The 17743-nt window shown below is 47.5% G+C and overlaps 2 protein-coding genes across 3 annotated transcripts; one reads left to right on the top strand and one right to left on the bottom strand.

The window, feature by feature from the left end:
- Positions 1–2558: 2558 nt before the first annotated feature.
- Positions 2559–9630, top strand: borcs6 (BLOC-1 related complex subunit 6). 2 transcript variants are annotated; one of them, XM_024375285.2, is made up of 7 exons: positions 2611–2704; positions 3362–3407; positions 3506–4146; positions 6562–7033; positions 7509–7678; positions 8397–8480; positions 8615–9630. In XM_024375285.2, the coding sequence occupies exons 3-7, from the start codon at positions 3517–3519 to the stop codon at positions 8738–8740; spliced, it is 1482 nt and encodes a 493-aa protein (XP_024231053.1). In that variant the 5' UTR covers positions 2611–2704; positions 3362–3407; positions 3506–3516; the 3' UTR covers positions 8741–9630. The 2 variants fall into 2 exon arrangements, with proteins under 2 accessions (XP_024231052.1, XP_024231053.1); XM_024375284.2 differs by lacking the exon at positions 3362–3407 and having other exon boundaries at positions 2559–2704.
- A 1832-nt stretch (positions 9631–11462) lies between these two features.
- Positions 11463–16969, bottom strand: si:dkey-72l14.3 (Glyco_hydro_56 domain-containing protein). The gene is made up of 5 exons (XM_024375283.2): positions 16466–16969; positions 13332–13938; positions 12832–13224; positions 12626–12724; positions 11463–12519 (listed from the first exon to the last, which is right to left on the bottom strand). The coding sequence occupies exons 2-5, from the start codon at positions 13875–13877 to the stop codon at positions 12019–12021; spliced, it is 1539 nt and encodes a 512-aa protein (XP_024231051.1). The 5' UTR covers positions 13878–13938; positions 16466–16969; the 3' UTR covers positions 11463–12018.
- Positions 16970–17743: the final 774 nt, after the last annotated feature.

Genomic DNA, 17743 nt, shown 5'->3' with positions numbered 1-17743 from the left:
TGTTGGCTGTTGGCTCAGTATTTGAACACAAGTATTGTGACACCATAGAAAACAAATACTTTTTGTGAGAAGAATTACCTGAGAGTCCTTGGGCCCTACGAGTTAGCGCTTGTAGCTTAAGGTGATAGCTGTGCAGACAGATATCCCCAGGGATAGTGTATGCGTATCTGCTATGTTTCTCCCATCTTGAACATCACAAGATTGTAGCAGAGAAGGGCATGGGTGGGGCTCTCACAGCACAGCTGACACTCTTGGCCCTGTGGCAAAAAGCTCTGTGGCATCAGAAGTGAAGGGCAATGGTCTCTGTCTCCATCTGTGGGGAAGAGAGGTAAGTACATGGAGAACTCGGGTACAGGTGCAGCCACTGAAGCAAAGCTCATAGGGGACAGATCAAATTTACTGAGGGCTGGTTCAACTCAAAATAAATAATGCCCCCCCCCACCCCCTACCCCCTCCAAAGTTACAAATATTTTCACATGACCCGCCCCTTGCACTTCAAAATAAATTGAACACCCTCTCCCTCATAGAATTAGTAATGATGTCACTCTTGCTGCGGGAGAGACATCATTGATTTACACAGAGAAAAGAGTGTTCCCGAGAATTGAACCCTGTGGCACCCCCATAGAGACTGCCAAAGGTCCGGACAACAGGCCCTCCGATTTGACACACTGAACTCTGTCTGAGAAGTAGTTGGTGAACCAGGCGAGGCAGTCATTTGAGAAACCAAGGCTGTTGAGTCTGCTGATAAGAATGTGGAGATTGACAGAGTCGAAGGCCTTGGCCAGATCGATGAATACGGCAGCTTTCCAATCTTTGGGGGTCTCAGACGATACAAAAGAGAGGTTGAACAGGCTAGTAATTGGGGTTGCAACAATTGCGGTAGATAATTTTAGAAAGAGAGGGTCCAGATTGTCTAGCCCAGCTGATTTGTAGGGGTCCAGATTTTGCAACTCTTTCAGAACATCAGCTATCTGGATTTGGGTGAAGGAGAAATGGGGGAAGCTTGGGCAAGTTGCTGTTGGGGGTGCAGGGCTGTTGCCCGGTTTAGGGAAAGCCAGGTAGAAAGCATGGCCAGACGTGGAAAAATGCTTATTGAAATTTGCTTTCCTAACTGCCTGTGTATATTGGTTCCTAACTTCCCTGAAAAGTTGCATAACCCGGGGGCTATTCAACGCTAATGCAGTACGCCACAGGATGTTTTTGTGATGGTCAAGGGCAGTCAGGTCTGGAGTGAACCAAGGGCTATATCTGTTCCTGGTTCTAATTTTTTTGAATGGGGCATGCTTCTTTAAGATGGTGCGGAAAGCACTTTTAAAGAATAACCAGGCATCCTATACTGACGGAATGAGGTCAATATCCTTCCAGGATACGCGGGCCAGGTCGATTAGAAAGGCCTGCTCGCTGAAGTGTTTTAGGGAACGTTTGACAGTGATGAGGGGTGATGAAACTTGCTCTCATGAGGACTGCCAAATTGCAGCCCAAATAAATTCTTCACAGAGTTTCAAGTAACGTGCACATCTCAACATCAACTGTTCAGAGGAGACTGCATGAATCAGGCCTTCATGGTCGAATTGCTGCAAAGAAACCACTACTAAAAGACACCAATAAAAAGAAGAGACGTGCTTGGGCCAAGAAACACAAGCAATGGGCATTTGACCGGTGGAAATCTTTGATCTGATGAGTCCAAATGTGAGATTTTTGGTTCCAACCACCGTGTCTTTGTGAGATGCAGAGTATGTGAGATGATCTCCGCATGTGTGGTTCCTACCGTGAATCATGGAGGAGTAGGTGTGATGGTGTGGGGTGCTTTGCTGGTGACACTGTCTGTGATTTATTTAGAATTCAAGGCACACTTAACCAGCATGGCTACCACAGCATTCTGCATCAATACGCCATCCCATCTGGTTTGTGCTTAGTGGGACTGTCATTTGTTTTTCAACAGGACAATGACCCAAAACACCCCTCCTTGCTGTGTAAGGGCTATTTGACCAAGAAGGAGAGTGATGGAGTGCTGCATCAGATGACCTGGCCTTCACAAATCACCCAACCTCAACCAAATTGAGATGGTTTGGGATGAGTTGGACCGCAGAGTGAAAGAAAAGTACTCAGCATATGTGGGAACTCCTTCAAGACTGTTGGAAAAGCATTCCAGGTGAAGCTGGTTGAGAGAGTGCCAAGAGTGTGCAAAGCTGTTATGAAGGCAAAGGGTGGCTACTTTGAAGACTTTGAAGTGCTCAGCATATGGGGTAACTCTTTCAAGACTGTTGGAAAAGCATAAGAGCGAATATAAATGTGAGCATAAGAGCGAGGGGAAAAAGGCCTACCGTCCCCTGTGCCACCCCCCAAAAAACACAACCCTCCCAAAGCAAAACACACAACCCCTCCCTAGTAAAGTTCAATCTGTCCCTAAATACACAGGCATGATTTACTCTGCTTGATTGAATTCAATTAAATACAACTTCATTCTGAAATTCTTTAGTAATTACAATTATTATTGGTTTGAAATATAGATATGAAACAAAACATCTTACTACTGCATATTATCATCATGTGAGATATTTACTGTGATGAGTTATGCCTATAATTTGATCCATCATTATGCGGAACTATTGCGTTTTCTACTACAGGTTGTATGGAAGAATTTACAGAATGGACTCGACCCAGCTTCCTGCTTGACTTACATCTCCAGGAAAGAACAACAGTGGTAAGTGTTCATTTATTTGGTTATGCTAAAAACGGACAAATATTTTACTTTTCTAAAAGTAAGAAATCGAAATAAGTCCTATCACTCATTGCCAGGTGGTTACTCTTGACACGGAATAAAAAGGGAACAAGTTAAAATTCAGAGGCCTGCTTGCTAGCATCGACAGCTAGCTAGACTGCGAGCTAACGTCATGTGACTGATTGCAAGCTTATGTCTGATAATGACAGCAATATGTCAACTTGCTTGCTAGATGTTGGGACCGTAATTTATTATTTATACATCGTTAATCAGATGGTACTAACTGCTAATAGTTTTACTGTTTCCTGCTCCTAGCTAGGTGTTACTAGTCACACTGATAGCCAGCTACTGTAGCTAGCTAACTTACGTCATATAAACACAGGCTGTTGGTGGTTAAAGATCTTATTATATCGCGTATTGTGCAGTCACTCGACCTTTGATCATTATTGTTTTCTTGTGTTTGTTGGATTGAGCTGAACAGTTGTATTGGTGACAGTTCAATTTGGTGGGTCTATCGATGTATGCTTGTAAACTGGCTAGATTACCAGCAAGAGATGTGCTATCCAACCAGGTACAAAACATGAATAGAAAACATATCACACAAAATTCTGAAGTCTTTCTCCCAACCCCTCTTAAAAGCAAAAAGGACGCAAACCCCACTAACAAAGAACAACTGGAGCCCAGGGTGAGCAAGTTGATGTGCAATGATTTGTAGAGTCAGACCCAGTTGTATGCATAGGGAGAAGAGTGTGTCAGTTGTTATCTGACATGTATTTTATGCAGCAGGTGGAGGGATGAGCCTCTTCCCTGTGATTGGCACAGATGTGCCGGAAGCAGCCAATGGGGTGGATACACCAGGCTCCCCTGGATCCGGTAATGTGAATGGCCCGTACACCCACGCCCCTAATACCTCTGCACAGCTCCTGAAGTTTGGGGGTAGGGTGCCCTGTCCTGGGCAGGGATCCCTTGATGAGACTGAGAACTGTGTGGATGGGGAGAGCGCATGCGATGGACAAGAAAACCCCATAGACACTTCTCACAACTCCACAACCCATTCAGACACACAGCAACACAGCGACATGTTCCCAGCACATCCCTCCCTCCCCCTTGCCACATGCACAGCAGACACAGAGCCAGACCCACACGAGCCCCCCAAAGACATGTCCCTCACTGGACCCTCCCAAACAAGTATGCCCCTAAACGAGACTCTGTCTGGAGACTTGCAGCACACAGGCACTCCATCCAAAGACACAGCCCCAGAGGGGGACACTCACAGTGCAGATAAAAAGCAGTCTGAGACAAAGCCTTCTAGCTTCTGTGCTGCAGAAACAGAGGAGGAAAAGGAGGTGGAGGTGGAAGAGGAGTGTGAAAAGGATGGCAAGGAGCAGCATGCAGGAAACACACAGGCTGAAGTCTCAGCTGAGGTGAGTTTGCCATACTGACTGCTACTGCTCCTGTACATAATTGTTCATGTTAAAGTGCCAGAGCCAACAGCTCAAGAATAGTACTTAATTACATATGAGTCATTTAGCAGACACGCATCTCATTTGTATTTGTCACATATGCCGAATACAACAGGGGTAAACTTTACTGTGAAATGCTTACTTACAAGCCATTAACCAACAATGCAGTTCAAGAAATAGTGAATAAAATATTTACTAAATAAACAAAAGTTTTTAAAAAATTGCATTAATCAAAAGGTATCACAAATGTACGTAACAGTAACGAGGCTTTATACAGGGGTTACCGGTACAGGTTAGTCGAGGTAATTTGTAGAGTGACTATCCATATAAACTCAGCAAAAAAAGAAACGTCCCTTTTTCAGGACCCTGTCTTACAAAGATAATTTGTAAAAATCCAAATAACTTCACAGATCTTCATTGTAAAGGGTTTAAGCACTGTTTCCAATGCTTGATAAATGAACATGCACCTGTTGAACGGTCGTTAAGACACGAACAGCTTACAGACGGTAGGCAATTAAGCTCACAGTTATGAAAACTTAGGACACTAAAGGCCTTTCTATTGACTCTGAAAAACACAGATAGAAAGATGCCCAGTGTCCCTGCTCATCTGTGTGAATGTGCCTTCGGCATGCTGCAAGGAGGCATGAGGACTGCAGATGTGGCCCGGGCAATAAATTGCCATGTCCAGTATGGACGTCTAAGACAGCGCTACAGGGAGACAGGGCGGACAGCTGATCGTCCTCGCAGTGGCAGACCACGTGTAACAACACCTGCACAGGATCGGTACATCCGAACATCACACCTGCGGGACAGGAACAGGATGGCAACAACAGCTGCCCGAGTTACACCAGGACGCACAATCCCTCCCTCCACTGCTTAGACTGTCCGCAATAGGCTGAGAGAGGCTGGACTGCGGGCTTGTAGGCCTGTTGTCAGGCAGGTCCTCACTAGACATCACCGGCAACAACGTCGCCTATGGGCACAAACCCACCGTCGCTGGACCAAACATAACTGTCAAAAAGTGCTCTTCACTGACGAGTCGCAGGTTTGTCTCATCAGGGTGATGGTCGGATTCGCATTTATCATCGAAGGAATGAGCATCGAAGGAATGAGCATTACACCGAGGCCTGTACTCTGGAGCGGGATCAATTTGGAGGTGGAGGGTCCGTCATGGTCTGAGGTGGTGTGTCACAGCATCATCGGACTGAGCTTGTTGTCATTGCAGGCAATCTCAACACTGCGTTACAGGGAAGACATCCTCCTCCCTCATGTGGTACCCTTCCTGCAGGCTCATCCTGACATTACCCTCCAGCATGACAATGCCACCAACCATATTGCTTGTTCTGTGCATGATTTCCTGCAAGACAGGAATGTCAGTGTTCTGCCATGGCCAGTGAAGAGCCCAGATCTCAATCCCATTGAGTACGTCTGGGACCTGTTGGATCAGAGGGTGAGGGCTAGAGCCCCCCCCCGACATGTCTGGGATCTTGCAGGTGCCTTGGTGGAAGAGTGGGGTAACATCTCACAGAAGGAACTGGCAAATCTGGTGCAGTCCATGAGGAGGAGATGCACTGCAGTACCTACTGCAGCTGGTGGCCACACCAGATACTGACTGTTACTTTTGATTTTAACCCCTCCCCTCCTTTGTTCAGGGACACATTATTCCACGACGTCGTCGATGCACTTATTGATGCAGCTAATGACTGAGGTGGTGTACTCCTCAATGCCATTGGATGAATCCCGGGAACAAATTCCAGTCTGTGCTAGCAAAACAGTCCTGTAGCGTAACATCTGTGTCATCTGACCACTTCTGTATTGAACGGGTCACTGGTACTTCCTGCTTTAGTTTTTGCTTGTAAGCCGGAATCAGGAGGATGGAGTTATGTCAGCTTTGCCAAATGGAGCATTTTCTTGTCTGCTTATGTCCTTTTTACAACTCGTTGAGTGCAGTCTTAGTGCCGTCATCAGTTTGTGGTGGTAAATAGACTGCTACGAATAATATAGATAGTGTGGTCTACAGCTTATCATGAGGTATTCTACCTCAGGCAAGCAATAACTCAAAACTTGTTTAATATTAGACATCGCACACCAGCAGTTATTGACAAATAGACACACACCCCCACCCCTCGTCTTACCAGACGTATCTGCTCTGTCCTGCCGAAAAACGGAGAAGCCAGCCAGGGCAACTTACAATTAGTGCATTAATCTTATGATAGCTGGATGAGACAATATATCACAATCGTAGCAAGTACATTTTCCCCAGATAAAGTAGTTATCAACAAAGTGTATTTTGAATCCATTGAGCAGTGCAGCATATTCATATGTCCGGAGGATCTTGAGGATTGTCATATGTGTAAGACTGCCATTTCCCGTCAGCTTACAGAGGAGCCTTCGGCAGCAGCTCCCAGCCCCAGCTCTGTCCCAGCCGAGGGGGGGGAGCCCTCAGCAGCAGCTCCCAGCCCCAGCTCTGTCCCAGCCGAGGGGGGGGAGCCCTCAGCAGCAGCTCCCAGCTCTGTCCCAGCCGAGGGGGGGGAGTCGTCAGGCAACAGCCCTTGTCCGCCCCACGTCATGGCCCAGGTGCGCGTGCGGAACGTCCCAGAGCGGGAGCGCATCGTCCGGGGCATGCAGGACAGCAAGAGCCTGGACGAGATCAGCCAGGCATGCATCGGAGGGGCCCGGGGTGGGGGTCGGGGGGGCCAGCCAGAGGGCCGCAGGGCCACCATCTCCTCTGCCCTGGAGCTGGAGGGAACAGTCAGCCACGACGGGGACCTGACCCACTTCATCTGCCGCAACCTGGAGCAGAAGATCAAGATGAGCTCAAAGCCCAGCCTGGACTGTGACTGCGACTGTGAGTACCAGCACCGCGGGGCCCGGGATGGGAGATTGGCTAATTAGTCACCAGGGTCGTATTCATTAGGTACCAAACAGAATAAAAATAAAAATGTAAATTAAAAGAACAGAAACAGGGAGACCATCTGAACTTGTTTAGTAAGACATTTCTGTTTTCTGTTAAAACGTTTTGCTAACAGTGAGCCAGAATACGACCCTGGTGATCAGTGAAATGCTAATCCACAAAATGCCATTTCTGGTGTTATTTCAGTGATACGTCAGTGTTTTGAAGTTGCAGTTGAAGGCCGAGTTCCAAAACGAATCAATCCACCCTTCCCCTCTCCTCTAGTGATTAGATTAGCACCCGCAGGAAGGGTGGAAGGACTCACACAGCGGTTTGGATGAGGGAGGATGATTTGGTTTGCTTTGCAGACTGTGGGTTAACGTAATCTCCGGTCTGTGTGCGTGCATGTGTCTTATCTGTCTGTGTCCAGCGGACTGCTCGGGTTCCATCAGCAGTAGAGGTCGTGGGTCGTCGTCGCGGCGGCCGGTTGACATCCCTCCCATCGACCCTGCTGTCTTGGTGGACCTGCAGAGACACACAGAGGAAGTCGCTCACAGTGTGGAGCTAATGATGCGCAGCCTCAACGGAACCATCCAGAACGTACGTGAGCGCAGTTTGTTCACACCACACACACACGTTTCTGTATTTAGTTCTGTATTACATTTGTACTGCTCTTGGGTTATTTATTGCTTGGATAACCTTGTCTACTATTATCTAAAATCAAATCAAATCAAATTTTATTTGTCACATACACATGGTTAGCAGATGTTAATGCGAGTGTAGCGAAATGCTTGTGCTTCTAGTTCCGACAATGCAGTAATAACGAACAAGTAATCTAACTAACAATTCCAAAAAAACTACTGTCTTATACACAGTGTAAGGGGATAAAGAATATGTACATAAGGATATATGAATGAGTGATGGTACAGAGCAGCATAGGCAAGATACAGTAGATGATATCGAGTACAGTATATACATATGAGATGAGTATGTAAACCAAGTGGCATAGTTAAAGTGGCTAGTGATCTATTGATTAATTGTCCATTCTTTATGCGCTGCCCCCGACGTCTGAAGAATTATCACTGTGAATCAATGTAATATTTGTTTGCGTGTCAATTAATCCCGCAATTGATGGGTTGCCAGCTGGCAATTGTGACACGCAAATAAAATGTAATTCATTTATTGATTCACACACACACACACTCACTCACTCAAATACTTCTGATCTCCCTTCTGTCCTTTTAGTAATGCTCTAATTGTATGTTGCCCAGAATTAGTGTCTGCGATATACTGTATGTCTTTATCTGTGTGTGTCCAGATGACAGCGCTGAGTGTGGGCTACATCCAGACCTATAGAGACTCTGTGGACAGCCTGGGGGAGTCTGTGGACATGAGCATAAAGGTGAGAGAACAGATCGCTTGGCCAGACATGAAGGGAAGGATGAGCAGTGAATACTGATCGACAGTCACAGATGCTTCTCGTCATAAGTATAATGTCCTGATTTTTGTTGTGTGTGTGTGTGTGTGTGTTCGTAGGGAATGTACACACTGATGGCGCGCTGTGAGGAGCTGGACCGCTCTATGCAGCCCATCCACACTCTGGCCGCCCAGATCCGGGACATCAAGCGCACCCTGGATGCCCTTGAGGCCATCTGCAAGTAGCCCCTCTCCCCCCCTGGAAACCCCTCCCCCAGAGATCCTCTTCCACTGCAGACCCTTTTCTAACCTAACGACCCCCCTCCCTCCATACCGCCCTCCTGGAATCACTGCTACTAATCATGCTAGCTTCATGGATGATCCGCTCCTCCCCCTCACCTCACCTCTCCCCATGTAGACGTCATGCTTCAAACCCCTCCCCCTGACAGAACTTGAAGGAAACGGAGCACTTGATGCTTCTCTTATTGCCGTCCGACCCACCTGGTTCAGATTGTACTAACTGCTGCTGCCCACACGGGGGCACTCTCTCGTATGGAGAGTGAGCTTCAGGAACAGATGAGATGGTTTAGATGTTAGTCACTTCTTAGGTAGGTTGCTTAACCTAGTGAGACGAGACACATGTGAGGGTGTGGGAGTACTTATGTCGTATAAATGGCAGTCCCTCCAGATGTCATGTTACGTACCTGTTACCAACCGAAAGCCATTCCCTGCGGAGCTCTCCGATCCCGAGATAATATGTTGCGCTTTAGGAGACTGTGGTACCTTCTGTGATTTCACAGGTTGGCTGGTAGGTAGGTACTAAGTAGGTAGGCCTGTTCTTGATATCGAACATATCTATTTTGCCTAAATAGTGTTTGCCATGGTGGGAGGTTGTGGACAGCCGTTACATGTAGTGTGCCGTTACTGGCTTGTACCATGAAGGACTTGAATGCTACCAGATGTCATCAGATCTGCCGAAGCCCCACCTAGACGAGAAGGCAGCAACCTCACACTGGATATACAGTGCCTTCGGAAAGTATTCAGACCCCTTGACTTTTCCCACATTTTGTTACGTTACAGCCTTATTCTAGAATTGATAAAATATTTTTCTCCTCATCAATCTACACACAATACCCCATAATGACAAAGCAAAAACAGCTTTTTAGATTTTTTTTCTAATTTAAAAATAAAATTGAAGTACCTTTGGCAGCGATTACAGCATTGGGTTTTCTTGGTTATGACGCTACAAGCTTGGCACACCTGTATTTGGAGAGTTTCTCCCATACTTCTCTGCAGATACTCTCAAGCTCTGTCAGGTTGGATGGGGAGCGTTGCTGCACAGCTATTATCAGGTCTCTACAGAGATGTTCGATCAGATTCAAGTCCGGGCTCTGGCTGAGTCACTCAAAGACATTGAGAAATGTCTGGAGGCCACTCATGCATTGTCTTGACTGTGTGCTTCAGGTCGTTGTCCTGCTGGAAGGTAAACCTTCTTCCCGAGTGTGAGGTTCTGAGTGCTCTGGAGCAGGTTTTCATTTAGGATCACTCTGTACTTTGCTCCGTTCATCTTTGCCTCAATCCTGACTAGTCAACCAGTCCTTGTCGCTGAAGAACATCCCCACCGCATAATGCTGCCACAGCCATGCTTCACCGTAGGGATGGTGCCAGGTTTCCTCCAGACGTGATGCTTGGCATTCAGCCCAAAGAGTTCAATCTTGTTTTCATCAGACCTGTCATGTGTTTTTTTTACTGAGGAGAGGCTTCCGTCTGGCCACTACCACAAAGGCCTGATTGGTGGAGTGCTGCAGAGATGATTGTATAGACAGGTGTGTGCCTTTCCAAATCACGTCCAATCAATTGAATTAACCACAGGTCAAGGATGATCAATGAAAACAGGATGCACCTGAGCTCAATTTTGAGTCTCATAGAAAAGGGTCTGAATACTTATGTAAATATGGTATTTCTGTTTTGTCATGATGGGATATTGTGTGTAGATTGCTGAGGATTTATATTTATGTAATCCATTTTAGATTAAGACAACAAAATGTGGCAAAAGTAATGGGGTCTGAATACTTTCCAAAGGCACTGGAATGGAGGGATGGGCTGTGGGACTATAGACTTTTGGGGGGTTGGGGCACATGTTTGCCTGGGGAGGAAGAGATGGCCTCCTCTAACTGCTCTTCATCTCTGTACAATCAAAAGCACCTCTGTACATATCTTTCTGTAACAGAAATAATTGAGCTACCCTTTGTCCTGAGTGTATATTTTCAGAAGATTAACACAATAAATTTACATGAGCTGCAAAGAATAGCTGTCTGTTTTGTTCCTGGATGTGGTTTTGATGACATGAGCGTCTAGATACAGGACATCTAGACTGATGCAGGACTGGAGAGCTAGGCTGACGCAGGACTGGAGATCTAGGCTGACGCAGGACTGGAGATCTAGGCTGACGCAGGACTGGACATGTAGGCTGACGCAGGACTGGACATGTAGGCTGACGCAGGACTGGACATGTAGGCTGACGCAGGACTGGACATGTAGGCTGACGCAGGACTGGACATGTAGGCTGACGCAGGACTGGACATGTAGGCTGACGCAGGACTGGACATGTAGGCTGACGCAGGACTGGACATGTAGGCTGACGCAGGACTGGAGATCTAGGCTGACGCAGGACTGGACATGTAGGCTGACACAGGACAGTAGATCTAGACTGATACAGGACAGTAGATCTAGACTGATACAGGACAGTAGATCTAGACTGATACAAGACAGTAGATCTAGACTGATACAGGACAGGACATCTAGACTGATACAGGACAGGACATCTAGACTGATACAGGACAGGACATCTAGACTGATACAGGACAGGACATCTAGACTGATACAGGACAGGACATCTAGACTGATACAGGACAGGACATCTAGACTGCATCAACAACATTTCATAGAAAATATGAGTACATTTTTTTATAGAGGTATGATTTTATTGTAAACGCAATAGCATGACCTGTAAGAATACAAAGGTAATGTTGAACGGTGAAGTCATTTCTATTGATATGACTGCAGTGGCATGTAGAATGTGTTTACATCGTTTGAGGATACCAAGGTGTGAACCATAATACAGGTCCGTCACAACATGGCCATGTAAGCAGTAGAGCTGAGTAGTGTGAAGAAGAAAAGGGGAGAAAAAAAGTGTGCCAATAAGCAAAAATGAGTTGTAAAAAGAAACATCCAGTACTGCAATGTTAGGAACTGAACACACAAAAACTGTTGACGAGAAACGATGACAATGTTAACCACGAATCCTATGAATAGAATATTTTGTTTGTTTGATCTACTTCACGTTCTCAGTTGTACAGACAATAAAAACATCCACAGTCTCCAAAGTAGAATAGTTGTCTCTTGTTCACGACATTTCTTTGTTGGAAATAGAAACACCTCTTAAGAGTTTCTGTTCCACAAACATTTCTTATACACTGGTACGACAGTGTCTTGAGCCCCGACCTGATAATCCAACAGGTGTGTCAGAGCTTCAGGCATAAGTCTGTGTTCAGGCGTAGAGCTGTGGCTAATACCAGCAGTAGAGGTAGGAGAGGTGCCTTGAGTGATGGTCCGCTGTGGTCTGACAGAGCGAGGGTGGGCCTGGTCCCTTGGTTCAGCTCATTCGACAAGGGGGAATTCAGCGTGGGGGGAAGGACTCCCTGTGCCCTGTCCTTGGGGAGCTCCTCGTCGGCGACAGCCCCCTCCAGGGACTCATACCACTGGCACTGGAAGTCCCTCTTCCAGGCCTCCAGGTTGCCAGGGTCCAGCTGGCCTGTGGCCTGCACCCCCTCCACCTTCCCCTGCGTCATCACGAAGTTGGAGGGCGGCAAGTGCAGGTAGGCGGAGCTCTCGGGTTTGCGGCGCACGCAGCGGCCACGCCCCTGGCACAGGGAGATGCCGCACAGGCGGGTGGCCGTGGTCACGTTGACGGCGTAAAGGCCCAGGACCTCACGCACAAACGCGGCCAGCTCTGAGCAGGCTCTCTGGGGGCAGACAGAGGTGAAATGGTTGTCATTCACAGACCTCGGACCCAGTTACAATTGTCTGACTGACTGACTGTATGGTACATTGAAGAGGCGTGTACTGTACCTGAGTCCTTGTAGAGAAGACACCTTGATCTTTCTCCCAGAGGACAACCCCTGCTGCCCCCATGGCAGCACTCTCACCAATGGTGTTGACCAGGTCCACCTAATGGAACATCACTCAGTTATACACTGGTTACAGATCCAGCAGACTAAGAGAAACCACTTTCAAAAACATGGTAACGTCTACTTCCACCCAACACTATCTCTCACCTCAGACAGGAAAGTATTGGTCGATGTATAGACACTCCTGACCAATGGGAACACAGGAAGGTCGTAGGCGGTCCCAGCCAAGCTTGCCACTCTCAGTGCCTCTCGGATCTGATTGGACGTGTACAGTCTGGCCCCTGAGGTCCCACCCTGCAGCTTCTCTAGTGTGAGGGCGGGGTAGAGAGCAGAGCAGCATTTCCACAGCCACAGCAGCTCGTCATTCAACGCCATCTCGGCGGCGGGACAGCGACCCGTGTAATTGGACAGCGACTGGGCGGGGCCGGAGTTGTAGCAGTTGGGGTATGGGGTCACGCCCCACAGAGCCTTGGGGCGGAGCCTCCTCACCTCCCACAGCGTCTCCATGAGGATGGACTGGGACGCTGCCTCAAAGTCCACCTGGGGAACGGGATGACATCATCATTATGAGACAACTGTGATGTTGAATAGCATTTGTTACATCTGTTTCTCCTATTACTCTAAACTGCCATGGATGAGGATCTTACCTGAGACCACTTCTCCACCTCCTCCGTGGTCCAGTCAGGGAAGAAGGTCCTCAGCAGAGCCCTGGAGCCCTCCAGGTAGATGCCCTGTTTCTCACGGTTCCTTCCCCACTGCGGGGACCACTGGCCCCAACGCAGTACTCCCAGGCCCTGGTAACCTATTGATGGTAGCGCTGCCGCCAGGTCCTCTCCTGTCTTCTGGAGGTGTCCATCCAGTCTGGTGTGTTGGGGAAGGCCTCCGTTCACCGGCTGGTCCTGGTTAGTGTAATAGGGGTACTTCCCCAGAGTGTCCTCATAAAACATGGACACGCGGCCCTCTCTCTCCATCCCAAAGGCTCCTGGGTCAGGTCGCCCAGGACACGCCTTGTTGGGGATTCCCCATAGTACTAGAAAAGGCTGCCCTGGTGACAGAGGGGTGCGTGCCGGCTGTGGGGGACCACCAAGGCAGGGGGATGTAAGGAGCATCAATCCCTGGAGGAGGAGTGGTAGTAGGGCCCTGTGTGGCCCAGCTCTGAGCCCGGCCCGGAGCTCCAGCTCAGTCCACGCCATGGAGTTGCCTGCCACCTCTGTGTATCACCACGCCTCAAGGCCCTCACAACCAACCATAGCCCTGGGAACACAACAAGGCACCCTCAGCTGTCTACATGCCAACACTGATGTTACATACCTGTTATCACATTAGAACATTGCATACCTGTTATCACATTAGAACATTGCATACCTGTTATCACATTAGAACATTGCATACCTGTTATCACGTTATAACAATGTATACCTGTAATCACATTATAACATTGCATACCTGTTATCACGTTATAACATTGCATACCTGTTATCACATTAGAACATCGCATACCTGTTATCACATTATAACATTGCATACCTGTTATCACATTAGAACATTGCATACCTGTCACTGAATCATTGTCAACAATAAAAATGAATCACAAGTCAACAAACAAATCATATTACCAGGCTGCGCAACGACAGCAAGGCTGGCCCTTGGATGTACACAGAGATACTGTAGACTTCATCACTACTAGTATTTGTGAGAGGTATTGACATGTTGAAATCACCAAGCTGTCTGTTTAAACTACTGACGAACAGCTTGGACACCCATGCATACTCCACAAGACATGCCCCCAGAGGTCTCTTCACAGTCCCCAAGTCCAGAACAGACTTTGGGAGGCACACAGTACTACATAGAGCCATGACTACATGGAACTCTATTCCACATCAAGTAACTGATGCAAGCAGTAAAATTAGATTTGAATAAATAGAAATTGACTGACGGGGGACTGTGAAGCAACACAAACATAGGCACAGACACATGCATACACACACATGGTAGCATACGCACTATACACAAGGATTTAGTACTGTAGATATGTGGTAGTGGTGGAGTAGGGGCCTGAGGGCACACAGTGTGTTGTGAAATCTGTGAATGTATTGTAACGTTTTTAAAATGATATAAACGGCCTTAATTTTGCTGGACCTCAGAAAGAGCAAGGCAGCAGCTAATCTGTAAAAAGAAAAACACAAATACAAATCCCTAGTCAGCCCCATGTCGCCGCCAGACATTCTCATTGACTCGTGTGATTCTTTTGCAAACTTATTTGTCCTTCCAAGAGTAGGCCTAAAACAACAAAAGAAGAGGCGATTGGCTGGGTGAATGAGGCGTGTGTGTGCGTCAGTGGCATCGCCATTAGAGGAGACTAGACGGGAGGAACAGAATGCCTCAAAAAGGTCATTAACAGGAGTTAATTGGATTCATTAGTGCCGCCCATGTTGGCCATCAGGATCTCTAAGACGCTCTGCAAGGATTCTCAGCAATTACTCTGTAGCGTAGCAGAGGGAGCCATGCCAAAACCAACGAGAAAAACCAACACTACACTACCCTTATTGATCCCAATTGTTACAGCCCTGTGAAAAACAGAGAATCCATAGGACCGTAAAATTGTAAATGTGTCCTTTTTTTGGGGTGAAACTCTAATCCTTGAGCAGTAATCTGCTTTTGTTTGTTTTACTGATCAGGCGTGAAGGGGAGGGGACACCACAAAGCATGTGAACATGTAGGATTCTGTGTAAAACGGATTAACTACCATGGTTTTAGAAAATCAGTTAACCAATATCGTGGATAAGAACCCATTGGGCTGTGCTTTCATATATACACTAAGTGTACAGGACATTAGGAACGCCTGCTTTTTCCATGACATAGACTGACCAGGTGAATCCAGGAGAAAGCTAGGATCCCTTATTGATGTCACGTGTTAAACCCACTTCAATCAGTGTAGATGAAGGGGAGGAGACAGGTTAACCTCTAAAAGTCTAAGCCTTTGGGGGGATAAGGTCTTGAAGTGTCTTTCCTATAACTGGGAGATATAAGTAATCTAAGGAAATGTTTTTGTTTTTTGGACACATATTTAACCCAAAACGAGCTCTATACTTCCATTAATTAAAAAAAAACCAGTACCAGATACCTTCAGACGAGTCCTGTGACACTGGTGGGGGTGTAGCATCTCGTCTTTCAATGCTGGGGACATATTAGTTTGTAGCCCAAACGGTTCGGACTCCACAGACAGAAGTTCCTAATGTTTTGTACACTCAGTGTGTATATTTGTCCCAGCTATGTGGTCGAAAAATAAGGTACCTGTTATTTTGACACATTCAATTCACCCTAATCCAAGTCACTCCCTGCCTTGAGAAAAAGGACTGGAGTACCACAGTGCCAAACATAGACCCTTAGGAATCCCCCTCTAAACTTGGCAAAATATACATTGATTCGGGATGCCTTATTGTTGCGGCAAAAACGTATCCTGCTCTTTTTGTGGAACTGCAACGTGGGAGAGCCAATGTCTCATCCTTCCCAGAGTTTGTCTGAAAGGCTAAAAGACGCTGTAGAGTGCATGATACGTGCATTCTTTAAGTGTTGCTAAGCTCTGTATAGCACAGTAAGAGCAGAAGACCCACATGCAGAGAGAGCACCACCATCAGCTGGAGACACCATACCACTACATCTCCATTACCACTCCATAGTAATGATGGAGCTAGTGGCATCAGAGGTGGCTTAGGCTCCCTGGCTCCACTGTCTGACAGAAGGTCAGAGGTCTTAGGCTGCAGGTCAGAAGGTCACTCACCTCTGATTTGCTGGTCCGGACAGACGGACACTCCCTGGAATCACCTGATGCTAGCTAGCTAGCGAAGCTCTGCCGGACTGGGGGGAGCAGCGCTGGTCAGGACTAACAGGACGTCAACCGCTCCCAGGTTCTTCAAGGTGGTCAAGGAGAAGATGCGTCTGGTGTATGTGGTATCCAGGTAGGCTTCCCCACAGACCGGTGTCCTCACGCCCCAGGAAGCTTCAACCCCAAGGCATGTACTGTTCTGGCAGCAGGAGGAAGCCAGGGAGTCAGTCAGGTTAGTGTCTGACCAGGGAGACATGGGTGGACAGGTGGTGTGGTGAACTGTAAGTGGGGAGACCCGCGGTAGACAGCCATCCAGCCGGAGAAAGAGCCAGTGTGGAGCAGGGAAAGGAGGGAGAGCCAGAGTAAGTGACAGGAGGCAGGTTGAAGCAATTTCACCTTCACCAGGGTAATCTGGCTGTAAGCAGGGTCAGTGCCGACCACAACACTCGAATGACCGCCCGTCCTGACCATAATCCCATAATCCAATGGGAGGACTGCCCCGACGCTTTCCTATTTGCACGGACGGAGCAGCTCACATCTCTCTCTCCTTCTCCACTGATATATATACACTGCTCAAAAAAATAAAGGGAACACTTAAACAACACAATGTAACTCCAAGTCAATCACACTTCTGTGAAATCAAACTGTCCACTTAGGAAGCAACACTGATTGACAATAAATGTCACATGATGTTGTGCAAATGGAATAGACAACAGGTGGAAATTATAGGAAATTAGCAAGACACCCCCAATAAAGGAGTGGTTCTGCAGGTGGGGACCACAGACCATTTCTCAGTTCCTATGCTTCCTGGCTGATGTTTTGGTCACTTTTGAATGCTGGCAGTGCTTTCACTCTAGTGGTAGCATGAGACGGAGTCTACAACCCACACAAGTGGCTCAGGTAGTGCAGCTCATCCAGGATGGCACATCAATGAGAGCTGTGGTAAGAAGGTTTGCTGTGTCTGTCAGCGTAGTGTCCAGAGCATGGAGGTGCTACCAGGAGACAGGCCAGTACATCAGGAGACGTGGAGGAGGCCGTAGGAGGGAAACAACCCAGCAGCAGGACCGCTACCTCCACCTTTGTGCAAGGAGAAGCACTGCCAGAGCCCTGCAAAATGACCTCCAGCAGGCCACAAATGTGTATGTGTCTGCTCAAACGGTCAGAAACAGACTCCATGAGGGTGGTATGAGGGCCCGATGTCCACAGGTGGGGGTTGTGCCTACAGCCCAACAC

This window comes from Oncorhynchus tshawytscha, linkage group LG16 (genome assembly GCF_018296145.1).
Source record: "Oncorhynchus tshawytscha isolate Ot180627B linkage group LG16, Otsh_v2.0, whole genome shotgun sequence".
Classification (NCBI taxonomy): Eukaryota; Metazoa; Chordata; class Actinopteri; order Salmoniformes; family Salmonidae; genus Oncorhynchus; species Oncorhynchus tshawytscha.
The sequence above is the reverse complement of the archived record's forward strand: the minus strand, read 5'-3'. Positions and strand labels throughout refer to the sequence as shown.

Bases quoted from the DNA above. Each gene is read 5' to 3' on its own strand.
- borcs6 (XM_024375284.2), top strand. From the start codon at position 3,517: ATGAGCCTCTTCCCTGTGATTGGCACAGATGTGCCGGAAGCAGCCAAT. The intron at 7,034-7,508 runs GTGAGTACCAGC...GTCTGTGTCCAG, and splicing joins CCTGGACTGTGACTGCGACT to CGGACTGCTCGGGTTCCATC. The intron at 7,679-8,396 runs GTACGTGAGCGC...GTGTGTGTCCAG, and splicing joins TCAACGGAACCATCCAGAAC to ATGACAGCGCTGAGTGTGGG.
- si:dkey-72l14.3 (XM_024375283.2), bottom strand. From the start codon at position 13,877: ATGGCGTGGACTGAGCTGGAGCTCCGGGCCGGGCTCAGAGCTGGGCCA. The intron at 13,225-13,331 runs GTAAGATCCTCA...CCCGTTCCCCAG, and splicing joins AGGTGGAGAAGTGGTCTCAG to GTGGACTTTGAGGCAGCGTC. The intron at 12,725-12,831 runs GTGAGAGATAGT...ATGTTCCATTAG, and splicing joins CCAATACTTTCCTGTCTGAG to GTGGACCTGGTCAACACCAT.